Genomic DNA, 13,379 nt, shown 5'->3' on the forward strand with positions numbered 1-13,379 from the left:
ATAAGGAAACACAAGCTTTAAATGACATAATAGACCAGATAGATTTAATTGATATTTTTAGGACATTCCACCCAAAAGTGGCAGAATACACTTTCTTCTCAAGTGCACATGGAACATTCTACAGGATAGATCACATCTTGGGTCACAAAGAAGCCTCAGAAAATTTAAGAAAATTGAAATCGTATCAAGCATCTTTTCCGACCACAACGCTATGAGATTGGAAATCAATTACAGGAAAAAAACTGTAAAAAACACAAATACGTGGAGGCTAAACAGTACGTTACTAAAGAACCAAGAGATCACTGAAGAAATCAAAGAAGAAATTTAAAAATACATAAAAACAAATGACAATGAAAACATGATGACCCAAAATCTATGGGACGCAGCAAAAGCAGTTCTAAGAGGGAAGTTTATAGCAATTCAATCTCACCTCAAGAAACAAGAAAAATCTCAAATAAACAATACGCTTTTAAAACAACTAGGGAAAGAAGAACAAAGAAAACCCAAAGTCAGTAGAAGGAAAGAAATCATAAAGATCAGAGCAGAAATAAATGAAATAGAAACAAAGAAAACAATAGCAAAGATCAATAAAACTAAAAGCTGGTTCTTTGAGAAGATAAACAAAATTGATAAACCCTTAGGCAGACTCATCAAGAAAAAAAGGGAGAGGACGCAAATCAATAAAATTAGAAATGAAGAAGGAGAAATCACAACTGACACTGCAGAAATCCAAAGGATTATAAGAAACTACTACAAACAACTATATGCCAATAAAATGGACAACCACGAAGAAAAGGACAAATTCTTGGAAAGGTACAATTTTCCAAGACTGAACCAGGAAGAATTAGAAAATATAAACAGACCTATCACAAGTAATGAAATTGAAACCATAATTAACAATCTTCCAACAAAAAAAGTCCAGGACCAGATGGCTTCACAGGCGAATTCTATCAAACATTTAGAGAAGAGCTAACACCGATCCTTCTCAAAGTCTTCCAAAAAATTGCAGAGGGAGAAACACTCCCAAATTCATTCTACAAAGCCACCATCACCCTGATACCAAAACCAGAAAAAGGTATCACAAAAAGAGAACATTATAGACCAATATCACTGATGAACATAGATGCAAAACTCCTGAACAAAATGCTAGCAAACGGAATCCAACAGCACATTAAAAGGATCATACACCATGATGAAGTGGGATTTATCTCGGAATGCAAGGATTCTTCAATATACACAAAACAATCAATGTGATACACCATATTAACAAATTAAAGAATAAAAACCAGATGATCACCTCAAGAGATGCAGGAAAAGTTTTTGACAAAATTCAACACCCATTTATGATAAAAACTCTCCAGAAAATGGGCATAGAGGGAACCTGCCTCAACATAATAAAGGCCATATATGACAAACCCACAGCAAACATCATACTCAATGGCGAAAAACTGAAAGCATTTCCAGTAGGATCAGGAACAAGATAAGGATGACCACTCTCGCCACTCTTATTCAACATAGTATTGGAAGTCCTAGCCATGGCAATCAGAGAAGAAAAAGAAAGAAAAGGAATACAAATTGGAGAAGAAGAAGTAAAACTGTCACTATTTGCTGATGACATGATACTATACATAGAATATCCTAAAGATGCCACTAGAAAACTACTACAACTAATCAATGAATTTGGTAAGGTTGCAGGATACAAAGTTAATGCACAGAAATCTCTGGCATTCCTATAAACCAACAATGAAAAATCAGAAAGGGAAATTAAGGAAACACTCCCATTTACCACTACAACAAAAAGAATAAAATACCTAGGAATAAACCTGACTAAGGAAGCAAAAGACTTGTACTCAGAAAACTATAAAACACTGATGAAAGAAATCAAAGATGACATAAACAGATGGAGAAATATACCATGTTCTTGAAATGGAAGAATCAATATTGTGAAAATGACTATACTACCCAAAGCAATCTACAGAGTCAGTGCAATCCCTATCAAACTACCAATGGCATTCTTCACAGAATTAGAACAAAAAATCTTGCAATTCGTATGGAAACACAAAAGACCCCGAATAGCCAAAGCAATCTTGAGAAAGAAAAACGGAGCTGGAAGAATCAGGCTCCCTGACTTCAGACTATATTACAAAGCTACAGTAATCAAGACAGTATGGTACAGGCACAAAAACAGAAATATAGATCAATGCTACAGGATAGAATGCCCAGAGAAAAACCCACACACATATGGGCACCTAATTTATGACAAAGGAGGCAAGAACATACAATGGAGGAAAGACAGTCTCTTCAATAAGTGGTGCTGGGAAAACTGGACAGCTACATGTCAAAGAACGAAATTAGAACACTACCTAACACCATACACAAAAATAAAACTCCAAATGGATTAAAGACTTAAATGTAAGACCAGACACTATAAAACTTTTAGAGGAAAAATAGGAAAAACACTCTTTGACATAAACCACAGCAAGATCTTTTTTGGCCCACCTCGTAGAGTAACAGAAATAAAAACAGAAATAAACAAATGGGACTTAAAAGCTTTTGCACAGCAAAGGAAACCATAAACAAGGCAAAAAGACAACCCTCAGAATGGGAGAAAATATTTGCAAATGAAACAACAGAAAAAGGATTAATCTCTAAAATATACAAACAGCTCATGGAGCCCAATATCAAAAAACCAAACAATCCAGTTAAAAAATGGGCAGAAGACCTAAATAGACATTTCACCAAGGAACACATACAGATGGCCAAGAGGCAGACGAAAAGATGCTCAACATCATCATTTGCATTAGAGAAATGCAAATCAACACTACGATAAGATATCACCTCATGCTGGTCAGAATGGCCATTATCAAAAAAGCTAGAAACAATAAATGCTGGAAAGGGTGTGGTGAAAAGGGAACCCTCCTACACTGTTAGTGGGAATGTAAATTGATACAACCACTATGGAGAACAGTATGGAGGTTCCTTAGAAAACTAAAAATAGAACTACCATATGACCCAGCAATCCCACTACTGGGCATATACCCTGAGAAAACCATAATTCAAAAAGAGTCATGTACCAAAATGTTCATCGCAGCTCTATTTACAATAGCCAGGACATGGAAGCAACCTAAGTGTCCATCATCAGATGAATGGATAGAGAAGATGTGGAATATTACTCAGCCATAAAAAGAAATGAAATTGAGTTATTTGTAGTGAGGTGGATGGAGTTAGAGTCTGTCATACAGAGTGAAGTAAGTCAGAAAGAGAGAAACAAATACAGTATGCTAACACATATATATGGAATCTAAGGAAAAAACAAAAACAAAAAAAGGTCATGAAGAACCTAGTGGCAAGATGGGAATAAAGACACAGACCTACTAGAGAATGGACTTGAGGATATGGGGAGGGGGAAGGGTAAGCTGTGACAAAGTGAGAGAGTGGCATGGACATATATACACTACCAAACATAAAATAGATAGCTAGTGGGAAGCAACCACATAGCACAGGGAGATCAGCTAGGTGCTTTGTGACCACCTAGAGGGGTGGGATAGGGAAGGTGGGAGGGAGGGAGATGCAAGAGGGAAGAGATATGGGAACATATGTATATGTATAACTGATTCACTTTGTTATAAAGCAGAAACTAACACCATTGTAAAGCAATTATACTCCAATAAAGATGTCGAAAAGAAAGAGTCATGTACCACAATGTTCATTGCAACACTGTTTACAATAGCCAGGACATGGAACCAGCCTAAATGTCCATCGACAGATGAATGGATAAAGAAGATGTGGCACATGATATACAATGGAATATTACTCAGCCATAAAAAGAAACGAAATTGAGTTATTTGTAGTGAGGTGGATGGACCTAGAGTCCGTCATAGAGCGATCTAAGTCAGAAAGAGAAAACAAATACCATATGCTAACGCATATATATGGAATCTAAAAAAAAAAAAAGGTACTGATGAACCTAATTGCAGGGCAGGAATAATGAGGTAGACATGGAGAATGGACTTGATGACATGGCGTGGGAGGGCAAAGCTGGGGCGAAGTGAGAGTAGCATCGACATATATACACTACTGAATGTAAAATAGTTGGCTGGTGGGAAGCAGCAGCATAGCACAGGGAGATCAGCTCGGTGCTTTGCGATGACCTAGAGGGGTGGGGTAGGGAGGGTGGGAAGGAGACGCAAGAGGGAGGGGATATGGGGATATAGGTATGCATATGGCTGATTCGCTTTGTTGCGCAACAGAAACTAACACGGTTTTGTGAAGCAATTATACTCCAATAAAGATCTATTAAAAATATATACAATCTTAAAAGAATTACATATTCTACACTCAGTAGCAAAGACATGTTGAATAAGCAAAGTATTTTAAAATGTCAACATTATTAGTCATCTATTCATTGATTTTTAAATAGATTGATTACTTTTATATAGAAAAGAAACTTTATAGAAAATATAATTATGAGTGCACTGTGGTAATAACTTTTTTTTTTTTCCTTTTTAGCCTATATATGCAAACAGATTTCCAGTACCAACGTATGCAGCCAAGCAGCCTCAGCAGTTCCCATCAAGGTCTGAAGTGAATTTGCTTAGATTACTTGACCGGAATAAAACCCAGGGTTAATGTCTAAATAGTTCCCTTGTATTTTTAATTTAATTTAGGACAAGGTATTTGTTGCTAACAGTTTAGATAGAACACAATTTGCAGAAAAACTTTTAAGAGCCTTTTATAGAAGTTTTATCATATTAATGCAGTGTCGGAATGAAATTTTAAAGAAGCCCAAACAAGACAGTCAACAGCTGCTGTAGCCTTTGGTGTCTGTAAGATTCAGAAGCAACGACCTTTAAAATAACCAGCAACAGGAAATCAGATAGGCTGAACCAGCCTTCCTATTAGGAACAGCTAGAAAAAAGCTAGACAATATAAGAAAATATGTATTTGAAGGCATCAGAAAACTACCAAGGAAATGAGAGATTATGGGACTATGGTCCAGGAAGGAAGGCAGTCCAGAGATAATCTCAGCTTTTGGGACCATTTTTCATCCTAGATTGTAAATATCTACCTATTCTGAACGTGAGAGGATACGAAGCTGAGGAGAGCTTTCAACAAACTCATAGGGATGAGGGGACAAAGACTGGAGCCCTGTCAAGGAGGTGGTACCCTGGCAAATATCCCAGTCTTTGTGTTGGGACCCTGGGGTAAGGGTGAATCAGACCCTCAACTTATTTCCTACAGTTTTATTATTATTTTTTTTTAATGTTTGGCCCCCAGTTTAAAAAGCTAGACATATAAGAAAAGAAAATGTGACTAAAACCAAGAAAAGCAGACTCAGAGGGTATCCAGTTAATATCAGGGATGGACTTTAAAGTAACTCTGACGATTACGTCACGGAATTAATAGTCAAGATTGAGAATTTCAGCACAGAACTAGATGTGCTGAACTTAAAAACCTAAAAAAAGAATTAAATGGAAATTCTAGAACTGAAAAACACAAGAAAAATAAAAGACTCAGTGGATGGGCGTAACATCAGCAAGAAAGGAGAAAATTTATTATAACATTTTGCATCACATAAAATATATCTCACCCCTCCCTCCCCGCTAAAGTCCTTCAAATTACAATTGAATTGCACACGGAGTAGTATCCTCAAGTATAATCTTTATTATGCAGTGAGAGTGTACTGAAATCCAACTGAGCATCAGGGGCAGAATATATAAATTGTGAGACACATATTCACCAGGTGAAGTTCTAGTATGTTATTGGAATAGAGGTATACTAGAATTGGATGAAGAAGTTAAGGAAGGGTATCCACAGGTTAAAGCATGAGAACTGAGAAGGACAGGTATAGAAGTCATAGCAGGTTTAATTCTTGGAGTGGAAATTATATTTGAGAGAGCTGGAATTTCAGCTCTATATATGTATGTAAGGTTTATACTTAGTTGTGATTTGCTCCCCTTAAATCCTAACAGGACAAGAGGTGCTGAATTCACATAGTATCTTCACTTGTCTTTTACAATTTGTCTTTTCTATTTCATGTACCGTCCTTTTTAAAAACATATACACCAGAACCTTTGTACATTGTTGATTGTACGCTAGCATGACTTTAAGGTAGTTACTCCATTTTCGACTCCGATTGGAGACTTTTAACTATTACATACCGGATTCATAATGATCTCAGAATATAATGTACCCTTAAGAATTGTCAGTGATGTCAAGAATGGTGTTACGTTGGGCTTGTAATGAAGGTAGCATTATTTCATACAGTTGAAACATACGATTAACTGTCTTTTTTCCCCCTCACAGGCCACCTCCACCACAACCGAAAGTATCATCTCAGGGAAATTTAATTCCTGCTCGTCCTGCCCCTCCACCTCCTTTATATAGTTCCCTCACTTGATTTTTTTTTTTTTTTAACCTTTCATTTTGCAGACATCTTCAGGGAACTGAGCTAATACGTTTTTTTTCTGATATTTTCTTGAAAAGCCTTTCTTCCTGCTGCAATTATGAATGAAAACAAAATACCACAAAACAAACTTTATTAATACAGAAAAACAGAACTTGAGTAGTGGGAAATGAGAAATAGAAGAAATGCAGTAAAGCCAGGGAATTTAGAATAACATTTTCATTTCCATTACTGAATCCATTTTATTCAGTCATCTGTGAGGTTAATGCACCTGACATGGATTATGTTATTTGAACACGTTATTGTAATGATTCTCAAATTAACTGTATTGGTTTAAGTTTCGTCATTATGTGCTTAAATGTAATTCTGAACCTTAGTTATCATTAATGTAGTTTCTGATTGAACATGTAATAATCTAATACCTGTGAAAACTAATTAGCTGTCAATTAATATCTAATATTTTTAATCTTGCACAGACTAATAATCATCACACGCTAGAATTTTGTGTATCTCATTCACTACATGAATAAAGGAATACTCTGTCTTCAGAAGAATGCACAAAATACAGAATTAAGATATCATAATGCAAATTTAAAAGTGCAAAAACACACTAAAAGTGTGTATGTGTATACTTACACACAGTTATTATCTTCCATTTTAATGAACATTCTATGGATATATGATTCTATGGATTCTATGGATAATAGATTCTGTGGATCTATCTATGGATAATGAATATTAGAAAAGTTAATTTAATAATAGAATTTCTATTATGAATCATGTTAAAGCATAGCATCCTTTTACAATAGCATTATTTTAAATTAATTATAAACTTTAAGGTACGAAGTATTTAATAGAACTAATCAGATACGCTGTTGATTCTTGGCTGTAATAAAAAGCAGGAACAATTATAATATCTTCAATCAATTGAGCTATCATAAAACCACTTGAGAATTTCATAAGCACTTTAATTTTAAGTCCAAAATCTGAAACTTCAAAGATTGCTATTAATATAATTTAGAATGTTTACATTTACTAAGGTGTGCTTGATAATGTCTCTGTTGACACTAATATTTTTAAAGAAATTAGGCTGGAGAAAGGAAGGAAGAAAAAGTTTTCTTAGATAAGTGCAAAAAAGTTAGTGGTATCTGTGAGTTATTTTCCCAGCTATGATAAAAAATGAATTTTTACTGTGGAAGAAATGGTATGAATGATAAAAATTTAAGCACCTAAATTTTTTCATAATTTTTCATAATAAAGTTTATTAATAAGTTTATTAACTGAATTTCTTTAATTTTTAAAAAATTTTTGGTTTGTGTATACATACATATACAAACATAAGATTTACAATAAATAAAATACTTGAAATTCTGATTTGTGTTGCCCAGTAATTTCTTAAATACTCAGCTACTTATAACCTTATTAATTAAAACATTATACTAGTTTTAGGTAAAACTACTAGTCAAACGTTTACAGATACTATCTCACTAATTTTCCAGACTTCTGCCAAATTGTGAACAGTGGCTTTTTGTTAAAAAGAAAAACAGATTGGTTTTGAAGAAGACACATATCTGTCTTCTGAAGATGGTACATTATTTTAACAATCAGGTACATGTTAAAAATTGTAAACAGTCCCAAATAAAGATTCTTCATTTCAATTTAAATCTCTGAATGAATTAATATATGACCAAAAATGTTTGTGTTTGTCACTGAGATAGTCCCACAGTTTTTGCACAGTTTTGCAATTGTCATTCATATCACTGAAATTTCACAGTTGGTAATATATTAACTATGCAACTTAAAACTTTTTTCAGAATTAGATAATTCCTTGGATCTTTGAATATTTAGAAAGTTTTTCTAAAAGACTATTGATCAGTCTGAACTTCTTTTGCTTTTATATATATTTTTACATATTTTATATTCTTTTCACTTAGGTTTGTCTTTGATTTATCTTGGATTGTTATTAAAAATTGTAAAATTTCTTGGTCATAGATGCCACTTAAAAATTTGAAAATATTAAAGGTATTCTTTGCCATCTGCTAAAGATGTTTTAATAATCAAGGATAAATTGTATGTAACTTTGGTGTCGCTGTATGACTGTGTTCACAAGCTTATTACCTTGTTCGAGGTATTGCATTTCCCCTTTCTATCAGGCAGCTGCCTGGGTCTCTAACCATATAGTAAAACATGATCTAGGTTTTCTAAGCACAGATCAGATTTTATTAAATTCTATAAATGTTTACTGAAACTCTACCATCTTGCAGGTAACACAGTAGGTCATTAGGTCCTGTGATATATAAGTTCTGGATGAGACATGCCTCCCATTATAGAGAGAGCCATATACACAAGTAAGAATGACATAAAGTCTGCTTTTTAAAAGATTTAAACAGGAAAGGTTCCGGAGAAGGAAATAACAAAGAAATGAAATAACTGGAAATTCATTCAAAGTACTTACCACTAATTAACAAGTCTAAGCATTTACTGTAACGGTTCTAATGCTGTGAAGCAAGATGAAACCAGCTTTTGGCTCAACTACCCCCTAAAAGAAGTGTTAGTCTAGCATTTTTTGTTCCTGTTGAGATGCAAGCTATGTGTATACAGTTGACCCTTGAACCACGTGGGTTTGAACTGCGCAGATCCACTTGCAAGCTTTTTTTTTTCCAATAAAAATACAGTGGCACTCCATATCTGAAGGTTCACATCCGTGGATTCAACCAACCGCAAGTGGCAAATAGTTCAGTATCCATGGTTGGTTGAATCTGCAGGTACGGAAGTCGGAGTACCAACATCGGGACTTGAGCATCTGGGGATTTTGGTATCCACAGTGGGTCCTGGAATCAATCTCCCCGTGGATACCGAGAGGCCAGTTGTATTTTTGTTGCCGTGTTTATGCTCATGATATTCTTTTGCAGGCTTAGATTACCCTGTTGAAATCCTATGCATCCATAAAATCACAGCTCATCTGTGAGTTTAGATGTGGTGATTCCCCAAGTGAACTTTTCTGTGTCACCACGGGACCTTTTAGTTTGTGTATCTGCTGTTCTGTTAATTGGTGTGAGAGATTAACTCATTCTTGGGGATTTGAAAAGAATTAAAGGATATTGCATATACGTAGAGACTGGGGGAGGGGGGGGTGAGTCTGGGAGGGAGGAGGCATTGCAGTCCAAGGTAATAAGGCAATTTTCATTCAGGAAAGACCGGAAGTCATAAGTAGTCCTAGCACTGGGGATAGAAGAAAAGAGGCAGCAGCCTGGGCTCCGAATTTAGAAAATTTTGAATACTATGTTGAGGAATTTGGCTAGAATTTTCTACTGGAACATATGTACTGTAATTATGGGCAAGAATCTTGTCCATTTCATTCATTACATGAATGAATGAATATTTATTGTACTGAGAAGTTACTGAACAAGAGCAGGCCATCACATGAATTTTAGCCAACGGTTTGGGGAGAATCTTTTTGATTGTTGGCAAAAGTAGACACAGCCTGGTTACAAGGTATATTTGGGCAGTGGGTATGGAAAAAACCATAGCAGGTACTTTCCAAAGATACCAAAATCTACTCACTTTTCCCTTTCTTGGAATCGTTTTAAAATCTATCTGGATTTTTGTTGTTGTTGTTGTTTTAATTAAAAAACCTCAGCTTTAGGAAATATGAATGTATAATTCGTGTGTGTGTTTGTGTGCGTATGCGCGTAGTTTTAAATTCAGCAAGTAGTGTCTGATACAAAACAGCGCACAATAAATATATTAGTTCTTTTAGGTCCATCCACACGAAGCGAAAGGTTTGTGGGGGACGATGACCGCGACGGAGAGGGCTGGGGTGGTCGGGGACCTCCAGACGAACTGGCCATCGGGTAGAGCGGGCTGCTGGGAAAAGAACGCCCTGCAGACCCGGACGCACGACTATAAAGGGGGGCGTGCCCTGCAGGCGATTGGTGGACGGGGCGCTGAGTACCGGGCGCTCCGGCAGGTGCCGCAGCCTCGCGAGAACGCCGCTCACGGACGGCGAACGGCAGTAGAGCTCAAGTCTCCGCTCGAAGCCAGGAGTCACGCAATGTTCCGCCTAATGATGTTGCTAGCGGGGCTCCGTGGCTTGCTAACGTCAAGACCCGGTAAGCCCGAGGATGCCCTGTTTGTTACTCCGGTATGGGGAGGAGGAAGATTTTTCTTTTCCTTCTTCCCACGCGTACCTGCTTGGGTCAAACTGCGCCCCGACTCGATTGAAAACTCGGCGCCCTTCCCTGCTTTTAGGTTTCTTTTGCCAGTCAGGAAACCGGGCCGTTTTTAGGCGCTCCGTAGGGATACAGAACTGACTCATGAGAGAGGAAGATACTTTTAATAAGCTCAAGGACTAAATCTCTGACGCTCCGACTCTCTGAATCTGGGTTTGGGGCAGCCTTTTTTTGTAGGTCTGTTAGGCACTCACAAAACTACCTCACAATTTCTTGCGCTCAGAAGCACCCCAGAAACTTCACGAATTCTACTCAGACTCCAGAAAACTGCGTCTCCTCAGATATCATCTGTTCCAGTATAATTTGTCCTGCATTCAGTAACTTGTCCTGCAATACCAAAAAAATATTCGATTGCTGACATTGTGACAATACGGGGAACAGTTACAGAGAATCCTCAAAAAATTTAAATATATTAGGGGGGGATTTAGAGGCAAGTAAAATTTTAAGATATGTTCTTATTTTCCTTCCCTTTTTATACACTGTTCTGAATCTTGCCGTTCTGTGTCAGTACATGGAATATCTTGTCTTCTCCTCCCCCATCTGCATAGTGTTCTGTGGCTTGGAGGTACCACAGTTTATCAGCCAGTTCTCTCATTAAAGGACTATTGGATTGTTTCCAGTCATTTTGCTGTTACGTGCTACACTGCTGAACTCGGACTGCGCCCCCCGTTCCCCCAACAAAATACCCTAGACCCGGTGGCTTAAACCACAGAGATTTGTTTTCTCACAGTTCTGGAGGCAGGAAGCCTGAAATCAGGGTGCTTTCATAGTGGGGATCCGGTGAGGTCTCTCTTCCTGGCTAGTAGACCCTTCCCTTCTTGCTGTGTACTCACGTGACCTCTTTGTGAGCAGAGAGAAGGAGCAAACTCACTTGTCTCCTCTTACAAAGGCGCGAAACCCATCATGAGAGATCCATCTTCACGATCTCATCTAACCCTGATTACCTCCCAAAGATCCCATTTCTAAATACCATCACGTTGGGGGTTAGGGCTTCAATAGGAAAATTTGGGGGGGGGGAACACACCTTCACCATAACACCTGCAACATTTAAATACAGTGTTTCTGAAACTTTTCGGAATGTTTCTTTCAGCAAAGAAATGAACAAAAATGTAACAATTATTGAAGTTCTCAGAGAGCTTTTGTTTATGTTTTGCTTATATTCGTCAGTATTTGTCATATTAGAAATTAATGTAGAAATTTAAGAATTTTTATTAATTCGTTAAAAAAATAACAGTAATGTTACTGAACTCTGGTTTGGCTGCTCGTGGCTCGAAAGCCAGTACTCGAGAGACAGGTATTGGTAGGAAAGGAAAGGTTGCTTCATTCAGGAGGCTGGCAACCTGGGGAGAAGGTAGACTCGTGTCCAAAAACCAGCTTGGTTGTTGATGAGAGGGCAAGAGCTTTGAAAGGGGAGTTTGAGGGATGTATAGGCAGAGGGAGGGGGCTACGACGTGCAGAACAGCACAGTCAGCTCTGACAATCATCTTAAAATTGGTCATGTGGTGGTCTGATCAGTGTCATCTTGATTGTTTTAAGTTCAGTTAATCTTCAATTCCAGGGTTGGTTCCCATTTCCTTGAGGCCAGTTCTTGGAATTGTGCAAGATGGAGCGGCTTATGCCTTGGCTGCAGTCTGGTCATTATGTAGTTAACTTCTCCCACCTGGTGAGGGTTTCAGTGTCTGCAAAACAGCTCAAAGGACATGGCTCAGAATATTATCTGTAGGTCTTGAAGAGGAACTAAAGGTCCTGGACTTTGTTTAATGGCTAAACTATTATTATTTTGTCCTGTTTGACTGCTTCCCTTTGGTTCTGCTTTTTTTTCTTCACTTCTCTGATTGAGTTTATTCTTTGACTAAAGTTTTTCTACAGACAGGAGGCAGGCAGAGGACATTGGGTGGGGGAGGTCTGTCCTGGGAAAGCCCCATAGGGTCCCGCTCAGTTACAGTAATAGACCTATTATATGTTAACGTAAGTAACATATTTAAAAAATAAAAACTATATTTTCCAAAACAAAGAATTTAGAGTGGTATTGTTTTACATTTTTGTGAATCTCTTTAAGGTTTGGTTTAATAGATGACAGCTAGATTCTCATATCTACTTCTACATTCAGTCTGTTGCTAAATGTTTTGTTTGAAGTATATGAAAAAAATCCAGCTTGTGTAGTTGGAAAAGGGAGTAGTTTATGAGCCTTTTCAGGTAATTACCAGTATTCCTCTTTGGAAACTACACCAAATACAGACTTGATAAATGGTAAAGTTTAGTTGCAATGTGGAATCTAAAACATATCAATGAATTTTTCTTAATATGTTATGTTAAAATCCATTGGTCTGTTTTGAACTTTAATGGATATTTTACCCACCTGTTTCTTTTTAAATGCATTACCTTTGTTTTTTTAACATCTTTACTGGAGTATAATTGCTTTACAAAGGTGTATTAGTTTCTGCTTTATAACATAGTGAATCAGCTATACATATACGTGTATCCCCATAGCTCCTCCCTCTTGCATCTCCCTCCCACCCTCCCTACCCCACCCCTCTAGGTGGTCACAAAGCACCGAGCTGATCTCCCTGTGCTACGCGGCTGCTTCCCACTAGTTATCTATTTTACATTTGGTAGTATATATAAGTCCATGCCACTCTCTCACTTCGTCCCAGCTTACCCTTCCCCCTCCCCGTGTCCTCAAGTCCATTTTCTACGTCTGCGTCTTTATTCCTGTCCTGCTCCTAGGTTCTTCAGAACCA

General features: G+C 37.3%; 2 protein-coding genes across 3 annotated transcripts in view; both read left to right on the forward strand.

Moving 5' to 3' along the window:
• Window positions 1-7,682, forward strand: part of ADAM9 (ADAM metallopeptidase domain 9) — a 101,101-nt gene extending 93,419 nt beyond the window's left edge. For both annotated transcript variants that reach the window (XM_082444151.1, XM_082444152.1), the window contains 2 exons: window positions 4,510-4,577; window positions 6,307-7,682. In XM_082444151.1, the coding sequence (XP_082300277.1) occupies window positions 4,510-4,577; window positions 6,307-6,400 (162 nt within the window). In that variant the 3' untranslated portion in view covers window positions 6,401-7,682. The remainder of the gene's footprint in view (window positions 1-4,509; window positions 4,578-6,306) is intronic.
• A 515-nt stretch (window positions 7,683-8,197) lies between these two features.
• ADAM32 (ADAM metallopeptidase domain 32) overlaps window positions 8,198-13,379 on the forward strand; it is a 209,319-nt gene continuing 204,137 nt past the window's right edge. The window contains 1 exon segment of the mRNA XM_082444199.1: window positions 8,198-10,518. Within this exon segment, the coding sequence (XP_082300325.1) occupies window positions 10,203-10,518 (316 nt within the window). The 5' untranslated portion in view covers window positions 8,198-10,202.

Source organism: Balaenoptera physalus (genome assembly GCF_965194825.1).
Source record: "Balaenoptera physalus genome assembly, chromosome: 21".
NCBI classification, from domain to species: Eukaryota; Metazoa; Chordata; class Mammalia; order Artiodactyla; family Balaenopteridae; genus Balaenoptera; species Balaenoptera physalus.